Raw genomic sequence first — 12,067 nt, 5'->3', positions numbered from 1 at the left:
ACCGCACACAAAAATATGTGTGCACACTTACCTAAACATTTAAACACACACACACACACACACACACACACACACACACACACACACACACACACACACACACACACACACACACACAAAACATTCAGAAATTCTTCATTCTTATCACAGCAAATCCCTGTGTCACCTGCTGGCACCTAAATGCAATTAAAATTTGTATGTGGAAGGGCAACCAAGTGAAAATCTACTTCACATAATTGACGTGTCTGCACATGCCAACTTTAATGCTTGTCCCAAAATCCCAACACGTACAGACAGACACACAGCTACATTAATTAGAAATGGCTTGTACACTTGCGTCCACACGACCACACACACACACACACACACACACACACACACACACACACACACACACAGAGTCTCACACATACATGGAGGCAAACAGGTAGAATGTCAAATTAGACTCCTTCAAACTATGAGCTAATGATTTGGATTTCATTATTATAGGCAACCTCCTTAAAGGTGTTCAATCACAGAAACGTTTGGGGGCACACGAGGCAGAGAGAGAGAGGAGGAGAAGACAAAGAGAATAAGAGAAAGGGAAAATAACAGAAAAAAGAAGAGAAAAAATATGAGCTTGAATTTTTTTTTACAGATTCTCACCTTTCAACTCCTTTCCCCACATCTGCCATCTGTATCCTTTGTCACTTGTCTCTCTTTGTCACCACACTCTCCCCTCCGTTTAAAAAAAAAAAATCCTTTTTCCTTCCTGTGGCCTTGTTTCCTTCCTTCCTTCAACACGGCTTTGTAAGTGACAAGAAGTTTAAGTGGCTCTGCCTGGCTTTTCTACCCTCTCTCACCCTCCCATGTTCTCAGTTCGTGCTACTTCCCTTCTGGTAATGTTATGCCCTATAGGCTTCCTCCACCTCCAATACATAATTAGAAATTTTTATTAGAAACGACACTGATGTTGGAGCTGCTCGTAAGTGGCTTCTAATTAAACGTGAGGAATGAGAGAGACTAGTCGAAGATAAACCTAATTAGATAGAAAGTTTATGAGAGGCACATACCACTTACACGCACTCTACTTTTAGCTGAAAGCATGATAATTGTGTGCAATGCCACTTCTTGAAATGGCACACGGTTCAATTTGAGAATTTCTCACATGCTCCTCCAAATGGCACACAGCAGTTCATTCAATACTGCTAATATGTGAACATCACTATTTCCCTCCCACAGCTAAAACAAGAGAACCATGACTCTAATCCATGAAGTCAAAGCAAGCTGCGGCCTACAGCTGCTCTATTTACAATGAATGGAAGACTGACTGTGGGTTTGTGTTTGTCTAAATGCTTACATTCAAATGACTGTGAAGCAGTCCGTTGTATAAATCACTAAATCCATGTCTGTTCGCAGGAAATGATCTTTGATAGTTTAAATAAGAGGCCTTCAGTCTATATAATGAAAAAAAAACCCAACCCCAACATTTAACCTTTTAAATCCCTGTAATGTTTAGTAGCAGGAGCATACCTGATCTCAATTTTCCACTTTGTGATTTCCAAAATTTTCCTAAATGCATTCTGACAAGTCTTACAAGTGATTGAGCTGAATCCAGCTGTGGTTTTCACTGTACGCGTAGGTAGATAAAACATGAGCCACAGCGATAGGGCATAAGAGACTCCTAACGTCAAAGACTGCCAACATGATGGATTTGTCCTGGTGTGACTGTGAAACTTTGGTGCAAAACAGTGAAGCTCTAACCCTTTGATTCGGAGGGGACCGACACCAAACCCGGTGTTTACCACGCTCGTCGAACAACACTGGGAAGATTTTCTGCTCTCTAACTCGGTTGTACTGTAGCTATGCTGATGTTACGTCATCTGTAGGGGTTTTTTTCATTCCTCTTCAAACAGTAGCCAGCTGCCTGAGTGAGAGGACTTTACTGACTCGCACATCAATCTGCTCCCAGCCAAAGTTTTCATAAAGAACCAGCTCAGATATCGAACCAAAACTGCAACACAAATAACAAGATTAGTTTTTTTGCTGTTACACCTGGTGGCTTCCATTTATTTCATCTACTGAATATCCCCTTTCTCCTGTGACTCAAATGCAAGAGGATGAATAAATATAAAGCTCAGAAATCAAACCTGAAGTTACACAGCCCAATAAAAGCAAGTAAAATGATTAGTGCCACTGTTACTTGTGGTTCTAATAACGGTTCATCCATTCTGGTCTTTTATTGTGGACTGAACTGAATCATTCAGGGGCCTAAATTAATCTACAGCCAAACCCAGAGAAACAGAGATATCATATATGCAACACATTCAGAGAAATGAAAACATGAACTATGAATTTCCACCATTTACTTGGGTCTTCCACTAAGTAATAGTCCACTCATAGTGTTTTAATAAAGTATGAGTTCCATGAATAAAAATGAAATCTGACTTATGGACAGATTTAGCTTTCATTGCAAAGCTGAATCTATTAGTCAATTAACATGAAATTAAACTGCAACAACTTTCAAATTCCAAACATCCCCTTGTTCCAGGTTCCCAGTTGTGCGGATTTGCTGCTTTTCTCTGTTTAATATCACAGTAACATGAAAATCTTCAGGGTTTAGACAGCTAGTGGGGCAAAACAAGACATCTGAAGGTGACACTTTGGGCTTGGGGAAATTATTATAGACATTTTTTTCTGAGAATTTGTAGAATGGCTAATTAATTAACTGGAAGGATAATTAAAAAGACACCACCGATATCTATTTTATGGTACATTTTTCTTTAAAGGGTCAGTTCATCCATATTACAAGAAAAACCCACATTTCCTCACTTACCTCTAATTGTGTCAATCCATGACAGTAATGGTTTCATCTGCCCTTGTTTTTCAAGATTTGTCTCTGATATTTATGGTTATTTTTGGGTGAACCAACCCTTTAAAGCTTCACATTTAAATGTAAAATGAGCCTTTTCTTTTAGATGAATTCCCTGCTGTATGTTTGCATGTGAGCACTGCACCTTCTCTCCTTGTCCCATGTGTTCATTCTTCACGTCGCTCAGTGTTTTCCAGTTCATCTTTGCTCCGCTGCCCACTGACCTCGTCTCTGTCAGGGACTGGCTATGGAGCGCATAGCCTGTCCGGTCATACCTGGACATTAAAACACAGAGCACACGTACAAATAAAGGTATGCGCAGACACGCTTGTACATGAAAAATAAACACACGCTCTTTTAAGTGAAATGTGACATAGGTTATTTGAAGTGTTAGGAGACGAGAAAGAAAAAAGAAGGAGGGCTTGTTGGTTAAAATAAAAAACATAAACAGCATGTGAGACCCGAGAGCATGTTTAATGATCCATGAATACTGAAGTGATTATATTACAGTATACCATTAATACTACACCTATGTGAACATGTCCAGGATTGAAGCTATTTTTTTAATGAAAAAGAGATTGTGAAACCAGGTGTGTTTGTTTACATGTATGAACGTACATGACATTATATTTGCTACAATCTAAAGAAACCATCTTCAGCTCTGACTGACTTTCGCCCATAATCCCTGATTGAACTGCATCTGTATCCTGTCATCTCGTTTATCGGACATTCGGCTGTCTATCATGGACTAATGCCTTCACACATCAATCAGCCTTTTATATTTACATATGTTTCTGGCCATATACACAGTTTCTTCACTGATTAAAAAAAGAGGAACAAACTGTTCTTGTCTACCCACTCCATCTATTCATTTATCTACCTTTTTAATATTCCCTTTAAAATCTTAACGCATCAGTGTGACTCCTGCTCTGTATTCTAGCCGAGCAGAACAATCTAATCAAGGCATCATCCAAATTCATCAGTTTTCTTCAATTATGCAAGCCAGCCTAGTCAAAACAATCCCACAAAGCACCACATCGCCACAGGAACTCGAGTCAGACAGACACTCTTTGTCTTTTTAAAGCACAGACCTAAATGTTAAAAAGGAGTAGAAAAACACTCTGTCTGCTCCTTGAATAACATTCATTGTCATTCGTTCACCGCTGTCAGCATGTAAACTGGGGAGAAGACCAAACAGCAGCAGAGATCAGGGAAAAGCCAGGGATTAGAGAAGAATGGAAGAAGGAATGAAAGGAAGGAGGGTCCCTGCCTTTTAGTTATTTAGCCCTTTGAATGTCAGGATGAGATGGTGTATTGACCAGAGACTAATAAGAGCAAGATTAAAGCTGGAGAAATGGAGCATTCCCCTCCTCTCTCTCTCTCACTCACACACACATACACACACTCACACTCACGTGTAACTGCTGTAACTAATAAAAGGCGCACACACAAAAAATGGCCACCGTTATTGTTCTTAGAGCAATTAGCTAAATTTATAAACCAGACATTAACGACTGAAAAAGTGAATAGAACAATGCCCACAGGTACCAACAAACATGCCCCTTTATTTACTGTCTTCACGCTGTGAGGCTGTGAGCATGCTGTTTGACGCAATTTTATGCCTAAGAATAGCTTTCGGTGTAACACACAGGCAATCATATGCACACTGCAGCATCATGTACATAAACGGAATAAAAGTGGGAAAAAAACGTTTATTTCAGCGTGGCCAGACTGGGGAACAGCCTTAATGAGTGAATGAGTCATAACTCAAAATCCCTCCACAGGAACTGGAATCCAGTTTGATGCGGCTCGCCGTGTGCCCATCTCTCTGCACACGTACAGTAGCAGTTCAGAGCGAGAATCCAGAAATATCCATGTTCTGCTTTTCTGTTATTCCCTCCATCCAATCCTGTCTACATCCTGTCTGGAGTCCCGCTGGGACTGAGGAGGCACATGCCACCCGTCTCTTGACACGTGATTATCAGGGCTTTGCATTCAAGTTTATTCATCTGTGTCTGGGTGTATGTGTGAGCATGCCCTGTGTTTAGTATTTATTATAGGTCATTTTACATATATAAGATTATACATATATACTGCGTCTTATGTGGTCCTTGTGTCAAGTTTCACTGTACACTGCACATGCCAGCATGACCACATTGTATGGACAATTCTTTATGTGTTTTGAATGTGTGTGTGAGCACTGCACATCAGTGTGACTCACCAGGCCCTCAATCTAAAGGCCTCCGGTATGTCTGGGTTGACCATGACTGTTGAGCTGAACAAAGCAGAGAGAGATCTGCCCCCAAAATCAGACAAGCGAGCTCCTTTGATGGCGACCACAGGCTGCCCTGAGCCGTCAAACTTCTCTGCCTGGAGACAGAAAAAAGTTTGTGAAAGACAGTAATTGAGGACAGAAAGATGGAAAACAACAGACATCAATAATTGTCCCGTAAATGTTCAGTGTGTGTCTGCAGCTTGGAACGACCAGAAAGTAATATGTGGTATAGTTTGCTTTAATAATTGGACAACCTACAAGATAATTTGAAAGTCATTTTTGGATTTTGGCAAAGAGGAGGATTAGCTCTTGGAGATTGAATGAGCTTAGAGAAGAATAGTGCCATTTCATGCACATTCGAGAGTTATTTAGCCTTCCGTCTCAAATCAGGGACTCTGGTCCAAAACACTACTGAAGGTCACCGGAATGATTTGACCGATCCAAATTTTACAGCCCCGAGAACTCAATCAAACTGCTCTGTACGCAAGAGCTCACACACTGTTGTGTTATGTGCACTGACACGGATACATGCACACGCACACGCACACACACACACACACACACACACACACACACACACACACACACACACACACGCATGGACACATTCATAAACACACCATTAATTACAGTCTGCTCAACATGTTTTTATGTTAAACCATAAATCCATCCCTGGATACAGACGGAGAGCAAGGAGATAGAGAGAGAGAGACAGAGGGAGAGGGAGACAGAGGGAGAGGGAGAGAGGGAGAAGGATTATAGTTATTACCTCCTCTCCCCACAGTGTGACTGCCACCACTTTGCCAGTTGTGTCTATTAGGTTGAGGGCCCTCTTGGAGACTTCTCTGCTGGTCTTAGTGGTGATACGGGATACATCCTCCACACTCTTACACACTCCAATGACATCTATGGGCAGAGAGAATCAATTAATCTCCATCTATAGACAGCTCATGAATACAGGTAGGCAAATATGCTTAGACACACATTAGAAACACGAAGCAATAGTGTGTTATGTTAACAGAGTCTTTTGAAAAGTCTCAATGTGGTAGCAAGTGTAAAAATGCCCCCTAGATGTTCTCTGCATACTGTGAAGTGTTATCACTTCATAAGCAGTAAAGATCCAACCCAGCAGAGTTGACACTCCCCTCTGATATAGCCAAGTCACAGCAGACTGACATAAATGTCATAAAAGGCTGGCTAAAAGCCAGGCCCACTTTCCAAATCTCAACAAACACACTCATTCCTCATTCATGTTTCCTGTCATGCTCAAGGCCTAAACACTTCATTCAGGATTACTGCACTAAGGCGCAGTCACAGCTGAGAGAGGGTGAGACCCTGGCCTACCATGACTCATATCAAAAACTAAATCAGAACAAGTCTAATTAATTAAACTAATCAATTTATAATGCCCTTATTGTACAACACATGATTTTCACAGGGTTACTGAAAACAAAAACAAACACATGCACGTTCAATCAAGACGCAGTGTAAAAGAGATTCATGCATCTCAATACTGTGACACAGGGTTAGATACACAGAGTACAATTTTAACTGAATGAATCGAATCTTTAGACTATAAAGTGTAAAAATAAAACAATGACAAATGCAATCATGTGATGAGCATTGATAATTTAAAAGTGCATTTTTTTCACAACCCACTTTCATTCATGTGAAACGAGGAAGAAGCAGCCATATTTAAGAAGCTACGATCAGCAGAGGTTTGTCATTTTTACTTGATTAATAACTAAAGGTGCCCTGCGGAGTTTTCCTACGAACAAACAAAGTAATGTTTACATTCACAAGGCGCTGTCAGTATCCTCGGGACCTGACAAATGTGTTAAATTCATCCATAAAACAGCTGCAAAGCCGATTCTTTGACTACTTTAAATTGTGCATTGTATATTTGAAGGATTTCAAGAAATCTTCTTCCCTGCCTTAAAAACTCCATAGGGCACCTTTAAATGGCTTAACAATTATCACAACTGCGGTGGCTAATTTTCTGTCAGTCATCTCATGCTGTCAGAACTAGTGCTTATGCATTAAATAAAATGATTGGACAGAATTATTATAAAGACTTTTCAAACCAGTCATTCTGTGAACTTCATCCGCCTGTCTGCTACCTCTGCTAACCTTTTTCTAAACCCCCACCCCCGGTTCCTCCCTTGCTCTCTGTCTGCGCTCTCTCAGCTCTCCTTAATTCCATTATGATTGAGACGATGTCATCCACCTCTGAACTCCATTATCACCACAGGAACAGGCTGACAGTTCTCATTACCATGTTATAATCCCCTATTTAACAAAGAAGCGGAGAGAGAGGGAGTGGAAAGAGAGTGAAAGGAGAGACAACAGATGAGGCACAGGACATGTAACGCTGCCCCTCAGCGACCAACGCAAACACGCTCCTCCAGGTAGAGCGCTCAGCGCATCCCTTCGCTCTGCAGTGTGCTGCTGCGCTCACGTGTATTGCTCATAGCTTACACTAATGTAATCATGTTATATTAATGCTCTAAATGTAAACCCACATTAATCTTCCACTCAGGAGGCTGCAGTATGTTGTTTACTTTACAACCATTAAGTTGTTCTCTAATATGGCATGTCCAACACTTAAAAGAATTAATAGCCCTGCTTTTGCTGTCTTCCAGCAGCCGCTGTAGGTTTTGCTGATCCTATGCAGTCGAGCACTAAATTACTGTGCAATGCAAAATCACATCTAGACAAGAGACCACACATACCTGTGCTGATGGGTGTGGTGAGAAATGCAAAAAACCCGAACCTCTCAACCCACAGAAGTCAGTGAAACAATGATTTTCATCCTAACAAGATTTTGCAAATTCAACTGACTATGCTAATTACTCCCGAATTACTCTTCTATAAAACAGGCTCATCTTGCTTTGAAAAGCTGTTACCCTTTGACAGACTGAAATGTGTTTGAACGCCAAGTATAAAAAAATATCAAGTACCAAATCAGATATCTCATTTGTAATCGTTTTTGTTTGTTCTGTCATCAGATGGTTCCTGAATAAAATCAAAGTTTGTGCCAATTTTAAACTTAATCTTGTTGAAGTTAAAATGTCATTTAACATTTGACAACTTGAGCCTGTGTTGTTACACCAAACAATGGGTTTTGTAGAAAAACAAGTTTGTATTTCTCAAAAGTAAGTTGTCTTGTGTCGCTACCAAAAAACTCAGGTATCGAATTGATACAAATAATGATAACTTTTAAATGACACCCATCCCTGTTCATAGTTGAAAAAAATAGACAAACTCTGTAACATACAATGTTAAGTCCTCACCCCTCAACATGCAAAACAAGAGCAGTTTCTCAAAAATAAATCGTCACTGCCACAAACAGAGAAACATCACCGTCATACCTCTGCATCACCTCACTAATAGCTCTGAGCAGACTGCTAACGGCACACTGTTGAATCACTAATTTCAACCCCAATCTACACGTGGACCATCCCAATTTACCTGTCACAGAGATAAGACATTCCTGTCAGGTGCAGAGGGCAGGCACCGCAACTAACCTTCATAAAAACAGTGGAATGAGCCTTATCCTCTTTTTTTATCTCTCCTCTTTACTGTATAACTGAATTAACCTTCTCTCTGACCCTGTCATAATGTATTCTTCCATGACATCTGGCTCACAACTGGCTGGCACGTGCCCTTCTATTAGCTCAGGGTTTTCTTTTTTTTTTTTTAATTTATATCAAGGACTTATAATCACCTAGGTTGACTGAGCAGTTAGAGAGATGGTCTGGTTGATAACACACGTTTAAATACTGGCAACAGCTAACATGTCCTAGACTTACTGCGCCAGCTCACTTTGCGGTTACTCAACAAACCTCTCGCAAGAACCAGTAGTACAAACAGAATCATTCTGAAGTGGCACATACAAGTGAGTTAAGAGAATGTGTGGCCATTTCTCGTACCAAGAACAAACGAAATTCACAAATGGTCCCTACCTGTCGTACCGGTCATACAGAGCTAGTTTTTATCTATTAATTGATCTAATTTTATTGGCCTATACTTGCATACAAAATTACAAACAGTTCAGTGGTTGTTGGAAAATTCTCTCGCCCCGATGGTTGCGTCTCTATGCAGGTTGCTGTCAATTATTTTCCCATAACACCCAACGGTGTAACACCACTTACTGTAGGCTGTAATATTCTCTCATCTAATAGCTACATGACTGTCACATCGCCGTCCTGACCGCCACTCACATCAGGCATGGATCGCTTTGCTTTAGAAAGACTTCTTTAAGCAACTAACTTCATGTCAGAGCAGTCACTATTTATTTCTGTCACAGTACAGCGTTGCTCTGGAGACGTCATTGACAGCTGCACTATTTATTGTTTCAGGTCCTCTACCACTACACTGACTCTGATTTTGCTTCTGACGGCAGAACTTCAAGCTCTGCGGTGTGGAAGTAACTTTTTTTTTTTTTTTTTAAATGAAACATACCCATGTGCGGAACAAGTAGCTTTAAATTGCAATTTAAGGGGCTGATGGTTAAATCTCATGAAAGAACATCTCATTAACAGCCGACATTCATCAGGCTGAAACGAGCAATTAATGACAAGTTTGTACAGTCAGGAGAGTTTGGTGAATCTGATTGGGAAAACTCCTGAAAGGTCTCGGATAAAAATATGAATATTTTCTTGCTTGAGGCTTAAAGCTTTTCTTTACACTGACGTCAGTCCAAGTAACTTGTAGTGCCAAATATAACTGACCGTTCTCTTATTATTCAAGAAATAACAACCTTTCCTTCATCTGATTGGACTAATGCACAACTCACTTGGCTATTGTTGCTTCTGGTTTTCAAAACACATGTACTCTATATCGTAGCCAGTCAGGAATGTGGTAAAATATTTCCTTAATTATCCACAAAAGTCAGTATCTGAAGGAATTTGTTGCACAATAAAAGAAAGAAAAGCCACACAGTTCATGAATCACACTCCATTTTCTGTCTATAACACCTTGTTTCAGTAGTTCATCACAAAGTTTGGAGAGGCAGTGAGTCCCATCATTATCTGAACACTCACCACAGAGTGCTGATTGGTTTGACACAAACCTATGTGGATCAGCTGATTATCAATGTTTTCGAGCCTTGATTGCATAAATTGAGCTTTTGAGATGTAGTCTGGCTTTGTGAGGCTGAATAAGCTGAGCTGCCACCTCTGCCACTTTTATCCCAACTGTCCTTGGCACAAAAGCTCTGCCTGCTCCCTCTCACTCTTCTTTTGTTCTCTTATTGATTAAATGGTGGAAATGTGCAAATAAAGTCTCACTGATGGACTTCTTCTCTTACCAATGATGGAGTCCTTGTCTATGTTCTCCAGCTCTGCGATGGGCACAAAGTCACAGTGCAACGTGGGGACGTCCTGACTGTCATCACACGGTACAATGGATGAATGAGCATGGAGGGTCATCTCGTAGTCGTTCTTCAGCGTGGTGTACTGTTTGTTGGCCACCTTCAGTGTAGCCTTGGAGATGTAGTACACCTACAGAGGACAGGTGAGTGAGGTGTGCTGGTATTATAAAATTAGACCTAATCAAACTGGTTATTTCCTGTGAATTTGAAGCAACTATGACTGATCGAACTGAGCGCACACTTTATTGACGCTGCCAAGGAAATTATTATAATGATAAAGCTTCTGTTCCACCAAAACCCCTTAATAAGAATGGAAAAAACCTCAAGGTCAGACTAAGATGTGGTGTCATATCAGTCCCATCACTCCTCTAATTCACCAGAAAATAAGAAGCAGCTGAGAGTGTGTTTGCTAAACAGTACAATTTAAACTCAATCTGCAGGGCACACTTCTTCATTTACTCTCCCAGCTCTGCATCCAATACCCTCCCCTCCCCCCCCTCTCTCTCCCTCTCTCTCTCCCCCTCTCTCTCTCTCCCTCTCTCTCTCCCTCTGTCCCTCTCTCTCTCTCTCTCCCCCCTCTCTCTCCCTCTCTCTCTCTCTCCCTCTATCTCCCTCTGTCCCTCTCTCTCTCTCTCTCCCCTCTCTCTCTCTCCCCCCCTCCTCTCTCCCTCTCCCTCTCCCCCCCTCTCTCTCTCCCTCTCTCTCCCTCCCTCTCCCCCCCTCTCCCTCTCTCTCCCCCCTCTCTCTCCCTCTCTCTCCCCCTCTCTCTCTCTCCCTCTCTCCCCCCCTCTCCCTCTCTCCCTATCCTCCTCTCTCTCCTCCTCCTCTCTCCCCCTCTCTCCCTCTCTACACAGAGATAGGAGCATGAAACTAATGTGATAAGCATTCTGGCCGCTCAGAGCCAGTCACACCCACTCACTGTTCTGTCAATACTCAGATCACGAAGGAAAGACGGATTCATTCCTTTATTTATCTTTGGAGGGCAGAGGGCACAAATTGGATCTGGGGCTGTGTTGGGAGTCACTGCCAGTGGCTGATACCTGAGCCAGTGTGACTAGCAAAATGATGGCCAGGGTTAATTGAGTTATTAAGCTCTGTGGGCCAGACTGAGTTGAGCAGGAGCTTTAGCATGTGTTCTACCTGGCTTAGGTAGCATAGGTTTTGTGAAACATGCAAAGGGCTTGTTTTAAGTGTTGAGACTGAGCATCACACAAACAACACACCTTTCTAAGACCTATTTTCTCTCTTGCATAAACAATAGCATGTTGATCATGTTGGTCCCTGAGACTGGTGCTAACTGGTGGAAACTCTCTTTCTAGGAAAAAAAAAGCATCTATATACTTTATCTTATATTTAACTCTTCCTATAAATATGAATTGTTCCTTAATAATTGAGATTATTCAAGGATGCTACTGTCTATACTTTCTAAGTCTTGTATAAAATTCTGTTTGGTTTGCAGCCCTCCAGCAAGGTCAGAGGTCAGTGTCATTGTCAGTTATGTAACAGGAGCTTGTGCTAGTGGGCACTACATTTCTTACTGAAGGACAGTAAAGCAGATGCTCGCTGA

The 12,067-nt window shown here is 41.4% G+C and overlaps 1 protein-coding gene across 3 annotated transcripts in view; it reads right to left on the bottom strand.

The window, feature by feature from the left end:
• Positions 1 to 12,067, bottom strand: part of LOC130182007 (replication protein A 70 kDa DNA-binding subunit-like) — a 40,798-nt gene that overhangs the window by 11,938 nt on the left and 16,793 nt on the right. For all 3 annotated transcript variants that reach the window (XM_056396528.1, XM_056396526.1, XM_056396527.1), the window contains exons 10-13: positions 10,438 to 10,630; positions 5,896 to 6,032; positions 5,073 to 5,221; positions 2,997 to 3,126 (exon numbers count right to left, since the gene is read on the bottom strand). In XM_056396528.1, coding sequence (XP_056252503.1) covers positions 2,997 to 3,126; positions 5,073 to 5,221; positions 5,896 to 6,032; positions 10,438 to 10,630 — 609 coding nt within the window. The remainder of the gene's footprint in view (positions 1 to 2,996; positions 3,127 to 5,072; positions 5,222 to 5,895; positions 6,033 to 10,437; positions 10,631 to 12,067) is intronic.

The sequence above is a fragment of the Seriola aureovittata genome, chromosome 15 (genome assembly GCF_021018895.1).
Source record: "Seriola aureovittata isolate HTS-2021-v1 ecotype China chromosome 15, ASM2101889v1, whole genome shotgun sequence".
Lineage (NCBI taxonomy): Eukaryota > Metazoa > Chordata > Actinopteri > Carangiformes > Carangidae > Seriola > Seriola aureovittata.
This window is presented reverse-complemented; position numbering and strand designations above follow the sequence as displayed.